Source organism: Cibotium barometz, chromosome 59, assembly GCF_041138505.1.
Source record: "Cibotium barometz isolate CiBa-2024 chromosome 59, ASM4113850v1, whole genome shotgun sequence".
NCBI classification, from domain to species: Eukaryota; Viridiplantae; Streptophyta; class Polypodiopsida; order Cyatheales; family Cibotiaceae; genus Cibotium; species Cibotium barometz.
The window spans coordinates 27044803-27058719 of record NC_141104.1 but is presented as its reverse complement, the minus strand read 5'-3'; the positions used below and the strand labels follow the sequence as shown (position 1 = coordinate 27058719).

The following is a 13917-nucleotide window of genomic DNA, read 5'->3' as shown; positions in this document are numbered from 1 at the left end:
CCGTTCCCGTTCCCGTTCCGTTGCTACTATGGTTCACATGCCCTTAAATATATCACTTACCATGCACTCCGATGTTCCCTCAAGGAGGCTTACAAGTGGAGATGCACCATAAACCCTACATCTAACATAAAGACAAGCTTGGGGGAGTTGAAGATAGGAGGGGTCCGTTTGGACTATCTATACCCTTTCATCTTCCACACTGCCTTTGCATGTGGAATTACTTGGCCTCACTTTGCCCATCTTGCAATGTAATCAAAAGGGGAAACTAATGTAACTTACCTTGATGAATTTGGTGATGGGAAGAGTATGCACTAAGCCTCCAATAGGAATTGATTTGTGAGAAGAAGATTATGCATGTACATTAGGCTAATCTCAATTTATAAGCAAGTATTAAAAATGCCTAGGTGTCATCGCTTCTTTACTCATTCACATGGGTTCCTTACTATTTCACATGGGGGTGTATTAACTATTAAAAAACGTTTTTCAAGCATGTGGCTTCATTCTAGAATCCTCCAACTCCTAGTTCAAGTGCAACAAGGTTTTCAAATGACTCCCAACTAGACTCCAAGGTTAACTACTCATATTTTTACACTAAGGTCTACAACCCTTTAAAATTTTTTGAATTCATGGTATGACCTTCTAGCCTTGGGTTCCCACTCTATTTTTCCAAATTGCCCAAGGTCTAATATACCTGGGTATAATGTACGGGATTTGCTTTGGTCTTTTTATCAAAAAGCTCTTATATAAACTTTCTCTCACTTGGGCCAATCAAGGGGTTTTCTTCACATTCTACCCTTATAGAAGTTCTTAAAATATTTGGGCAATAAATTTTAAAACCATGTATGATTGTATGCGGGTTTTGAATAAATATTTTTGAAGATTTTTGCTAACTAGTCCAACTTCAGGGTTTTCATCCAGGATCAAAAAAACTTTCCAAACTATTTTGGAAAAATCCAATTCTCTCTCTAGTTCTGACTTGATAAATGAGAAGATTTCGACTTACCTGCAGGGAACTTATAGGGAGGGATCTTACAATGTACTACTCAAACCATGAAAGAAGCAATGAAAAGCTGGGCCATCAGACTTTGTAATTTTTGTCTCTCTTAATTAATTCTTGCGCTTGTTGGTAAAATAAAAATAAAATTAAAAAAAAGCTGGGCCAAGAATGGTTGACAATTGACACACCATAGAACACATATTTTGTATTGGTAGAGGACCTTCCAAACTTTCCATTCAAACAATTTTTGGAAAAACCCAATTCTCTCTCTAGGTTCTCACTTGATAAATGAGAAGATTTCGACTTACTTGAAGGGAAACTTATAGGGAGGGATCTTACAAGAAGCAATGAAAAACAGGGCCAAGAGTAGCTTTAGAGGGATGGTAGAAGTGGTTGACAATTGGCACACCATAGAACAAGTATTTTGTATTGGCAGAGAGCTTACCTTCCAAAAGTAAGATTTCAGGTAGAAGGCATCATGTGGAAAAGCCATTTGGAGAAACTCTTTCTTTCTGTACGAGCTATATAGTCCAAAACTCAAAAGCAAATTAAATTCATACATCCATTTTGCAAAAGTAGGATACAAAATCAAATTTTCTAGCATCATGCATGGTCTTTGGAGATCAATATGCTATATCACTTGACTATGTGAAATCATAGTGTAAGCAACTCACTTAATTTTGTTGATTCTAGAAAGGCTAGAATATTTGGGATGGACCATGTGTCAATTCTTAATTCATGTGAAGGTTGGTGAATCTCAATAAAAAGGAAGTCTGTTATCTTATATGCATGGTTGGAATAATAAATTTGTAGAACACTTGTGCCTATGTGCTAGGGTTTTCCAGAGATAGAAAGAAGAGTGCGGTGGAATGACACATACGGCACAAGCACAGACAAGAGTCTTAAACTACTGCTTTGTATTATGTACAAGAAGAAATATACAACTGAAATTCAAGTACAAGTTGGGGCAGAGAATGAAGACGTCAAATCACAGCCGTGTGACCTAGTGTTCACTCCCGGCTAGCACTTCGTCAGAAGCGCTCCGTGAAGTACAACGCTTAGGAAAGCAGATGAATATGATAATTTGGCTACCCACATATATATGACCAGTGTGCCTAGTCGGCCAATAGTATTGTTGTCGGCCACTTGTACCCGACTACCACATCATTGCTGCCATGTCATCATTGTGACGTGTCCTTTGTACTGTCTGACTATGCTTGTCGGTTGCTATCTTATGTCCGGTGTATACTCGTAGGTTTATCACAAAATTAATTCAAGATTATAGGGTTTGAGTTTCTCTCTCTTGCTATTAAAAAAAAACGAATGATGCTGTAGTGAACTCATAAGCCCAAGTGTTTTAGATGTTAATGTAACATATTTGTTGTTTGAAGCTTTAAGTTTGGCTGACACATACCTAAGGTGGCCAATTATTGCTTCAATTATATGCTATCTTGCGGTGATTTGTTTGTTTTTGTTTTGAGATTTTTGATGTTGGAAAGTATTGATTGCTTCACGACGTGCTATCAAAAAGATACATCTTGTTCTCTTATTTGTGCTTGTTGGCTTCATGTTAAGCAGAACGGAGCACACTCTATTTGCCCAGCTGTGTGGTCAAAACATCGGAGGTGGTTGCTGATGTCAATGATATGCCTGAATCCCTTTACTTGTGTGAGTTCACCATATCAGTTTCATTTTTTGATGGTTAAGCTGGCATGATATTCCATGAAAATGTCGTTGAAAGGACATGGCCAGTTCAGTGTCTTTGGAAGGTCGAACCCTAAGCTATCCAGGAGCCGGAAGATCATGAGTGATGGTTTTTCCTGTATTTATTTAACTTAACCCCTATAGAAATGTTCAAGTATCACTTAGGGAAGACAAAAGTTGAGCTAGTTAGTGTGGTACATCTCTTTTTGTTTTGTGCCAATTTATTTTTGTATATTCTGAATGATGCTATTCATCTCATCATGTCCGTGTCCTTCGGGTATTATATGTTCCTAATGATGCAAGCTATACCTTGCTACATTTCAGTCTTTCATGGACCTGCAGTTTCCGAATGGTCAATTCACATATGTTGCAGGGGAGGGCTTAACAAGTAGCGCTTTCTTTCCTGTTCTTGGAGGGCTTCTTCAAGCTCAAAGCCGTCATCCTGGTGATACCAGACTAAGCTTTTCAAAGAAGGTGAGTTACTTTTTATAGTTTTGTGCTTCTCTACTTTTGGTACTGTGTCAGGACAGTGCTTTCGCCCCCCTCTGCTCTGACTTGGAGTTATGAGTGCGCCGTTGCCCCTGCACCTCCAAGCGTGCACCATGCCTGTCCCGCCTCGCCCCACCCGAAGAGGCGGCTCTAATGGGCAGGGCACCACCTTCCGCCGGCGTTGGTCCATCTTTACCCGCCAGCGGCACATCTCTCCATCTTGCCTAATGACTCTGGCCCCTGTACAACTGCAACTCACTTAGGTTCCTTGCATTTTTCTACACCGCTACTTCTTCAACAACTATACTTGCTTGTCACCGCCGAGCACCTATCGGCTGTACTTGCTTGTCGTCACCTTCCGCTCTTGCACCTGCTGATCGTACTTGCACCACCCCACAATACTGCAGTTCAACATAAATTTGGGGCTTTCCATAAATCAGGTGACATTTTGTCTAATTACCCACTTCAACATTTATAAAATTTGGGGCCTTCTCAAGTAGAACATCATGGAGACCAGTAGAGGCAGCCTGGCCATTGAAGGGTTCAATGGAAGCAACGTCCCAACATGGCAAATAAAGACACGTCTCTTGATGATGAGAGATGGGGTTTGGAATGTGGTGAACGGCACAGACCTCAAACCAACTGACAGAGTGGAGAAGGTTCGCACATGGAATGACCATAATGAGAAGGCCATGGCACTTATTGGGCTTGGATTGTCTGACAAACTCATTCATTTCACCTAGAGCTCAAAGGAGGTACGGGACAAGTTGGAAAACCTGTTTGGTAGTAAAATCATTAAATTTTTCCACTTACAAATGAATGAAAGAGACCTATAATACAACCACTCTTTAGCTTGGGACTTGCAATGGATGAGATAAGAAAGATGTAGTAAGGGTGGCTTGGGAAATGACCTATGGTGAGATGATTGCAGTCATAGACGAAGACCGCCGCAAAGAGCAATATGGGATTTCCTAACACGTGGGAATCTGACAAAGTCATGTGTACATTGGGGATAGGCAAACGAACTATAAAAAAATGCACTTCTGCAGGAAGCTCGGACACACAGAGGGCCGATGCTTCAAGAGGATGGCCAAAGAGCAAGTGAAGGTGCATGCAAACTTGGTGGTAGAAGGTGAAGAAGAAGTCCATGAAGCAGAAGCATCCTCAGCAGTAGAACATGCAGCCACTATCACGGATACTCTTTCTCTAAAAAAGTAAGATTATGATTGGGCTTTCTAAAAGCCAATATATGTGGGTCATGGGTTCTCTACCTGGGTGGTCCCTCAAAATTGATTGTAATAAATGTTTTGTGAGTATGTCAGTCTTTCCTTTATGTGTATGTCCCATCTTTATAGTACGCCTTGAATCCCATCTTTATAGTACGCCTTGAATCTTATAAAAGGCTTCATTTTTCTTTGCATTCCCTTGTTTAGATTTAGGAGGGGTTGTCTTGACAGATTGATGTAGGTTGTCATTTGTGGTCAAGCTCTTATATCAGGCCTGACATGAGATTGTAGGTGTGTTTTTTAGGTATCTCCATCTTCGCTCTGAAGGGGGGTTAGTCAATATTTGGGGCTTAGTGTGTGTGAATACCTTCTTATGGGAGGATAGGATAAGTGTGTCAATCAATATAGTGTATGTGTGTGATTTCTGTAGAGTATGTATGTGATTTCCATGGGTCAAAAGATAAGACTGCCAGCCTATAAAAGCATTTACTTGTGAAGGGTTTCAACATCAATCAATCAATCATCATTGAGTCGTGCAATACTTTCTCTCAAGTGCAGAAATTCAGAAAGTTAGTTTGCTAACATTGTGTTTGCAAGTATGGCCTTGATGGGAATTGAACCTAGTCCATTGGATTGAGCCAGTGTGCACCATACGCCATAGGGTTCCCTAACCTGCAAACATATGATGCAAGTACAATTCTTATGGTACAGGTGCTGTGATTTACCCAGTGTATGACTTCTGAAAGTCATTTCAGAGTTTCATGCCATTTTTGTTAGTTGAACTCAATCAATCTGATCACTCCAATGTGATTCACAAGCTTGGCTACGAGCAATGGTGGCATTTCTAGCATAGCTATGCTCATGGGAGACCAAATAGGATATACACGAAGCATTCTTGGTTATGGAGCTTCTTGAAGTGGACAAAATCAGAGAATAGTTCTTCACAATCAACACAAGGAGAGACTAAATCTTCGTCAACTCCAAGCATTCGTGAAGGCATGCTGAAGGAGCACAGCTGACAACAGAGACTTCTGCAGCAGTGGCTTTGACCGAGCATGTGGGTTGAAGGAGATAAGTGAAGCGCAGTTGGCTAGCTAGGCAACACATCACAGCAAGCCAGCTTAGTTTTAGCAGCAGCAAACGAAGAGCTACACAGATAGCACTGTCTTGAAGACATGACCACATCATTGAACAAGAGCACAAGGTTTCTCAGATCATCAATGATGGTGGTGCCGCTTACTAACTGATGGAGTGCAGAGTCAGTATTTTCTTACCCTCTTGGGCACATATAGAGAGCAATCCGTACTTGGTCTTCTTCTCCATCAGATTTTATATCACATTGTTGATCAAAATCATTACCAAGGGCAGGTCCAAGAGAAGCATTCCACTCTTCCAATCCTTTAGCAGATTCCCTCAAGGCAAAATTTTCTACCCTCTTTCCGGTGGTACAAAGAGGCTTGAGACACAACCTGGAGAAAACCAAATTCCTACTAGAAGCCGATTGGGGTGTCAGGAAGGTCCTAGGTGCGGTACCTCATGACCTTGGCATGCATGACCCCGGGATTGAGGTCAATGCTTACAACATCCACGATACCAGCAAGTGGAAGAATCTCAACTACAAGTTTGTGCTTCAGGTGTACAGTGATTTCGTAGCAACTCGAGACATAGTGTTTGCTAAGAAAGCATGGCCTGCACTTTTTACAGCTATGGTTTACATGGACCAGTTTAGCAAAGATCGGGATGGTCTCGTTGAAAATGATGGATTTCGTGATCACTATTGTGGTGGATTGTGGCTCGAAGCTCTGCAGACTGTAGCAGCCATGGCTGAAAAGCTAAGCCATAGTGAGACTCCTTTGAAGCCAAGATAGGCTCATTAGTGCGAAGCTCTTGGCTCAGTGCAACAGTCATCTTCGTTTGAGGCTTCGTTGTCTTTTGACTCGGCCAACGTCGGAGGCTCAGCGCACCTCGTTATCTTGTTTTGGGTTTCATCGCCTTGTGGCTCAGCCATAGTGACAAAAAAACGAGTTTCGTCATGGTTTCATCTCGAAATCCTGAAACACAAACCCTCCGAAACGTTTTTAAAAACCTTGCGAAACCTCTCAAAAATGGCGTTTCGCTCAATATTAAAAACTTGAAAAAAAAACGTGTGCAAACCTTAGGATTCCACTTTTTTCTTAAGATTTCTTTCTTTCTCTACGCGCACGTGTTTGCAGCACGTTGTTTTTTTCCTCTTCTCCTCCTCGCGATCTCCTCCCGCGTCTACCTTCTTCTCTCCTCCTTTCTTTACTTTTCCTCCTCCTCCTCTTCGTTCCAATTTCACACTCCCTTGCCTCAATTCCTCCAATCTCACCCAAATTCCCAAATTTTTTCAAAATTTTCAAATTTCTTGCAGTTTGTTCTTAATTCTCTAATTTTTCCCTAATTTTTTCAATTTCATGCTGAATTTTCACAAAATTTCACAATTCCCCCAATTGCCCTTCTTTTTGGATGTTTTTTAATTTTCTTCACTAATTTTTCCAAATTTCTCAAGCTCTCATAGAATGCCTCTTGAGAAATTCGAACAATGGTAAATGTCTTTTTGTCTTTGAAAATCCTAGGTGCCTTGTGTTTGAATACTACATGGTACGAACTAGTCTCTTGAATTTTGATATTTTCTTAAACATATAAAAATTACGAAATATCTAATTTTCGAAACGCATCGGTTTTTAAATTTTAGACCTTAACGTTCGAAACAAAACCTCCAAAACCTCGAAACGAAAGAAATCTCGAAACGTTTCTTGTCACTATGGGCTCAGCCAATGTTTCTCTGTTTGTGCTTCATCACTTCTACGAGGCTCAACGCAAAGGAACTACAACATTTCGTCGTGAGCAACAGCATTGACGTCATCTCATGTTCCAGTGTAGTGTAGCTGATGAGGAGGATGAAGCTGAGCTGCGAACACTCCAATTATCTAGCCAACATGTAAGTTAGTGCAGCAATCGTTCGAAGCGTAGTACAGTGCCGCGTGCATACGTCAAGCATTTCAACAGATCATCGTCAGCACGTCAGTGCATCACTCAAAAGATCAAGCGTATTACTCAACCGATCATCATCAATCGGCATCGTCGCGTCAATTGGCATTGATCTTTTTAAAAGAGCGCACAGACAATCTCTCTCCCTACGCTGGTTGTTGTACGCCAAGGTGATGAAAACCAAGGCGCCAGATCTACTGCAGTCTAGTGTAGGCTAACTGCAACACACACGACCTTTGAGCTGCCCGATTTTGTGACTTGCTCATGCAAGCGAAAGTGCAATCGAAAATGCACGATTCAGTGAAAACCAAGCTGATCGATTGGTTTGTCGGGTGCTCGAGTTCAGTCATCATGTTAGTGTTATTTTTGCCTTGTAAACAATGGCAGAACTGCAACGTCTAGCACCATCACGTTTTTACGTTTTATTTCTAAGCTAGCCAAAGCCATTGCTTCAGGTGTAGCCTTATGAGCTCGTGTTTTTTTGCTGAGCGTTTTCTTTGTGGTTCATTGTCTCTGGGAGGCCTCACATTGTGAAACGAGCAACGCAAAAGAAAAAAAAAAGGGGTGGTTGATCACCTTTGGGAAGCTTACGATATGTAGCAACCAGAAAACAAGAAAAAAAAGGGGGAAAAAAGGAGGAAAATAAGCTTCATTGCCGAATGGCTCAGCCAGCGCAGAGAAGAGAGAAAGAAGAGGCTTGAGAGCTTTTCTTGAAGTCTCAGCTCTAGCCGCCAGCACGTGAGAAAGAAAAGAGAAAAAAATGTTTGCTCAAAAGAAGAAGCACCACCATGTTGATGAAGTGAAGTGAGGCTTTTTTTTAAACTTTAGGGTTCACACTTTCCCTTCTTTCACACCTTTTTGCTCTAATTTTTTTTTTCAATTCTTTTGTCCACACTTCCCATCATTTGGCCAGCCCATTTACACTTCGTCCATTCTCACTCTGCCCATCCATATTTTGTCCAGTCTTTATCTTTTGACACATTTGGACTTTAGGGAGGTTTACGTACTTTTAGATTGGTTTGGGGTTGTTCACATGCTGTTGCGCATTTTGGATCTTTTTCACACGATTTATGCTTTGATGGGTTTGTTCACGTGCATTAGAGCTTCATGGGTTTTATTCACACGTCTTGAGCTTCCTTGGTGATTTTTCATACGTGCGAGGTGTGGCACACATGTCGATGCATTATTTGGGCTTGTTCACGTGCGATGTGCGTTTTGTGCATTGTTAGCCTTGATTCACGCACACTTTGGCATTGCTAGCGTTTTCTTACACTAATTGTGCTTTTATAGCCTTGATCACACAATTAGCACATTGTGCGCTTGTGTCACACATTGGGGATTGTTTACTTACCTTAGGTGTGCCACACATGTCGATGCATTATTTGGACTTGTTCACGTGCGATGTGCGTTTTGTGCATTGTTAGCCTTGATTCACACACTTTGGCATTGCTAGCGTTTTCTCACACTAATTGTGCTTTTATAGCCTTGATCACACGCGTTAGCACATTGTGCGCTTGTGTCACACAGTTGGGATTGTTTACTTACCTTAGGCTTTATTGGTGGTTGTTCACACTGGGAGGCTCTCATTCGTTCCATTTGACCCTGGGAGACATACTAATGTTATGGTAATTTGGGTCTTCCATGATAGTGGCTTATGTCATGATTTTTGGCTTCCATACATAGTCTTTTGTATATGTTTGATTTTTGCGAAGCAACACTTTTAGATTAGGTCTAGGACTATGGTCATCGACTCAAGTATGAAAGGGAGCTCATGGACCACTATTGTATCTTTTGGATATATTATGATATTTGGTCATCTTGACTCTTGCAACCTCGTGGCTTTCATACCTTGGCTGATGGAAGGCTATTTCCATCATTTGGTGAAAAGCTAAATCACTTAGGCATCATGGTTCTTTGTATGAGATTATCTCCTTAATGTTGTCCATGGTGATTATCCTATATCTCAACTTTATGATCACTCCATTTTACCAAATATGAGTTACGCTGTCAGGTGCACCTATGCGTGGTACACGGTGACAAACTGGTTCATCAACAGTGCAAGAAACATGTACAAAAGCAGTACCTTTTTAGGATATTTTTATCGTATGTGGTGACCCCTTTGTGAGCCCCAGCCCAGGACATGTCAGGCACAAGCTACATAGGTCAGTCTCCCAGCCATAGAGGTCTGTCAAGTCAATGTCACTTTGGAGAATTCAGCAAGTTAGTCCTCATGTAGATGTTAGCCATAGGTTAGATTGCATCAGAAGCATGTAGGTAGTAGGAACTAGCCCTAAGGCCGGGGCAGCCTTGCAAGGGGCATTTAATACCCTTAGCCATCAGCTATAACCAGTCGGCAGCCTTTGAAGGGGGCCCGTGCAACAGTCGGCCAGCAGACAAGAAAAGCCACGCTTAATTCAGCATTTAATGCTGATTAAACCAATCGTGGCACAAATATCAACAGGCCGACAGCCTTTCTGCCAGCCGACTTGCATCCATATTGACATATAAAAAGGTGCCCCAACCTCAGTCCATAAATAATCAGACACAAATTGAGTTTTCAAGCAAACAGTCAAGAATGTGTGCTAGGCCTTCAGCCTTTGCATACTTTCAGCTTTCAAGTCCAAGGTAATCAGAAGCTTACTCTCTTCCAAAGTTCTTAGCACACCAATCCTCAGTCTCGGGCCGGTGTATTCTCTTTGAAGATAGCTTCACAGTCGCCTATAGCTTATGCACATTTCTGCCCAGCGTTTGGTCACTTTGTCCTTGAGTTTGGTGGTCAGTCAGTCAATTGATCCACTTAGTCTTGTGGACATCGTTTAGCTTGTATTCAATTCTCTAGAAGAAATAAGGAAATACTCCTGTGTTAAGGGGGGCCCCTTCAGTGGGTAATTTGGGACCCCATTTGGTGTCGTCTCGACTACATCTTTCGTTGTTTAAAAGATTGCTAAAGACTCATTAAACTCAGGTTTAAAGAAGGCCTGGTTGTTTCACACGGTCCTAGCTTGGCGTATACTACACAGGCTACTTATGAGCAGCTCAGGGTCGATACACACATTGAAACAGTTTTTCATTATGGCATGTATTGAAAGAACCCATACCTACCCGTACTTAGGGGTGGTATGCTATATGCTGTTAAATCTAGGGTTGTAACCACTCCCGACCCATGTAATGTAGGTGCTCCTCAAGTTTGTACATATTGTCCATGCTGAACTTGCCTTTTTTCTGCTGTCCATACATTACTCCCCTTGTTCCCACCTGGTTATTCTCATAAGCTAGTGCCTTTGGAACTTGGAAACCCTGTATGATACTAGGACAGCGTAAGTGCAGCTCACCTCTGTCCAACCTTTTTTCCCAGGCCCAGGTCCACCCTGTACCTGCTTTTTGGTGTGTTATTCTGCTATTGCCTGGACAGCCTTGTTTCAACATTGGTTATGCCATACGTTGTTGTTGTGGAGTCACTTGTCTGACTATTTGTTGACAGTAGACTGTAAAGACATGTAGTCATGTGGTGTTGTCATCCAAGTAGTCATCTTCTACTTGATGACGAAATTTACTAGATCCCTTACTCTGCAGTTCTATTCCCACGTTACTGGGAGCTGGCAATGTCTGAAGAGGTTTTAAACTCCTCAATGCATTGCATGAAATGCTTCATATCTTGAATGTATGACCTTTTGGTGTATCTACCTTGACTCCTTGATGTAAGATAATGGTGGTAGCTCTTGTTGTTAATCCCATGTTAGATTAACAAATATGCTTCTCCATTTGAGGACATTAATAAGTGTCACACAAAGGCGCTATAAAAGTTATACATTATGAGATACTCGTCACCTAAGGCCTTAGTTAGTAAGTTTTGGGCGTCCAAGTGTGAAGAAGGGCCAGTTGTATGTAAGGTATTTTCTCATAATGAATGGACGTAATCCCCCTTTCTGTTATGAGAGCTCTTGCCTTGTCTCGAGAGAGACCGTGAGAGTGTACTCTAATTCATGTGTCTTCTCTATGCTTGTATGCTTGGGTAGAGGAGTGAGAGAGAGAGAGAGAGAGATTGCCTTGTGTGGTGGTGTGAGCGACTTTACGGTGACAGCATGGAGGTGGAGCTTGGAGGATTGAAGCTTCTCGAAGTGAGCTTGGAGACCTCAAAAGGTTAATGTCATATTGATTGTGGTTGCAGATGAATTGGGAAACAAGGTTAACCCCATCTTTACAGCTGCCAGAAAAATCTCTCTCCCTTGACGTTGTACAGCCTCTAGCTTGGCAAAGGTCAGGCATCATGGTCAGACCGACAGTCCAGTTCAGGTATATGATTTTTGCATCTTGTAACATTGCACTTCTTATGAAATATGTCTACACAACCTCATCAGTTTTTGGTTATTTTTTGAAGGGTTTTAAAGTTGTAATTTGCAGGGTTACACCTACCTTTGGGGGAAGAAATGCAGGCTGGAAAACCGAGCTTATTCATTCACCCAAAGAAAAGCTCAGTTGGGCTTGTGGTTGTGCTTTAACAATTCAACCGACTGCTTATGCTTCAATCTCGGTTGGTGCACTATTCTTCCTGCAGCTTTTAAAAAATAAGGATTTTATATTAAACCTCACTCACTTCCCACTGGATAGAGCATGAACCTGTCTGCTAGGCTAATCTCCCCCACCCTATCCTTCCTGCATCTTTACGTGTTACTGAAATTCATGTGCATGCACCCACGCATGTGCACACGTGTGTGCATAAGCATGCTCCCAGGTTTTTACGATATGGACTCCTGTTTTTTAACGTGTGTTGTTTGATATTTGACTTGTGAAGCAGTCATTATCATGGACTTGGCAATTGTTTGAATCGTTTTGTTGTTGATTACAGTTGGGTAAATCAAAACAAAATGGTAATGACTCTGGAAGCTCAGGTTTAGTACTACTTGTGGAGACACCAGTGGAAAATCTGAGCAGGGCATCGTTTTCCATCCAATTGAATAGTGGTGTTGAGTTTTAAGAGAATTTTTTACCACCTAAGGTGGTTCAGCTAATTCTATCGTGAGCCTCCTAGGCATACTGGGTTGGTATGGAATACTGCACCTTGACATTTCTTGCTGGCATGGGCCTGCCGGTGGGTAATATGTAGATCGTTGAAATGTAAATCAACCATTGTTTCTTGATGCCTCACACGGTGATGTAGAGCATCTTTAATGGAGTTCCTCTCCACAGGATTTGATAGTTGCACATTAAAGAACCTAACTATAGTTTTCTTACAGTTCAGTTTTTTGGTGCTTTCAGAAAATAAGAGCCTCTGAACATTTCGGACATACATTTAAAATTTTGTGCAAAACGTTGAGGAGAAATCAGCATTTGTTTTTTTTGGGGGGTTCTTGGACAAATGAAGTAGGTGGACTGGGGAATCTCTTGTTCTCCCCTCCTAACCCTTAACATTCTCAATCCCTTCTTTTCCCATTCCTTTGCTTGAAACATTCTCAATCCCTTCTTTTCCCATTCCTTTCCTTCAAGCAAAGCACCTGGCTGCTATGGTTGCACAGAGGGACATAATTGACATTTCAGATTACATGGTTCTCAAAAATTTATGGACAGTCAAGATGGTGTTTTTTCTTGTGCCATGTTGATTTGAGGAACTGCTGAACTGCATTCAGTGTTTCTTACTGGTGGAGCATGAGGACCAGTGTGGCCTTCAGCACCCAAGACACGAGGCCTTAACAACAATAATCAGGCTAACATTGAGTGTCTTCGGTTTTTGAATCTTCCTCTTGCATAACAAACCATGCATGCTACTGTGCAGCACGACCAAGTTATCTCAAATGTGCCATTGGGTTGAGCTTCATGCTTGAAAATTCCTCTCTTGCATGACATCAAGCCCTTCTTTTCCTTCTGGAAAATTAATTGGTCACATCCTTTACAAGAATCAATCCATGTCTACACAACCAACAATTTTAAAAAGAACCCCATATGCTTGTGTAGAGCTACATGGGAATTGGTCTCACAAGGTGCGCTTACAGATTGTTTAAACTTGATTGTGAGCTTCAAAAGAGTGGTCACTTCCTTTGGTAAGCATCGTGCAAGTTGTGGATGAGTAATAGCACTGCGTATATTGAATGATGGTTCAAGAGTTCCAATAATTTAGTTGATACTTACTTTCAAAGACGTTAATTCTCATGCTAACTTGAGACGGACAGTGCTTGTAATTATTTTTAAAGACATGCTGCTGAAGCCAATAGATATTGTACAAGTAGATCCATATCAGCAGGCGCTTAATGAGAGTACCAAAGGAGGACAGCGTAGTGCAGACCTTAGTCTAGCAAGAAGTTGTGTTACTATTTCAGACGAGCGCCCCTGAGTATTCAGCAGGTGCTTAATGAGCATCAAGGTGGACAACTTACTCTAGCAATGATTGCCTTCCTCTAGGTGAATGTCGTAGTACAGACCTTAGTCTAAGCAGTGATACGTCTTCCTAGGTTGTCCTCTCCCACTCTCCCTCTCTGTGCGCACGTGCATTGTGCC

General features: G+C 41.7%; 1 protein-coding gene across 3 annotated transcripts in view; it reads left to right on the top strand.

Moving 5' to 3' along the window:
• LOC147605654 (uncharacterized) overlaps positions 1 to 12767 on the top strand; it is a 32342-nt gene extending 19575 nt beyond the window's left edge. Inside the window, exons 5-9 of one of the 3 annotated variants that reach the window (XM_086793562.1) lie at positions 2576 to 2665; positions 3026 to 3175; positions 11597 to 11721; positions 11830 to 11959; positions 12275 to 12767. In XM_086793562.1, the coding sequence (XP_086649688.1) occupies positions 2576 to 2665; positions 3026 to 3175; positions 11597 to 11721; positions 11830 to 11959; positions 12275 to 12403 (624 nt within the window). In that variant the 3' untranslated portion in view covers positions 12404 to 12767. Of the gene's footprint in view, positions 1 to 2575; positions 2666 to 3025; positions 3176 to 11596; positions 11722 to 11806; positions 11966 to 12274 lie in introns of those variants that run through there. The other 2 variants (XM_086793564.1, XM_086793565.1) reach the window with 2 other exon arrangements.
• Positions 12768 to 13917: the final 1150 nt, after the last annotated feature.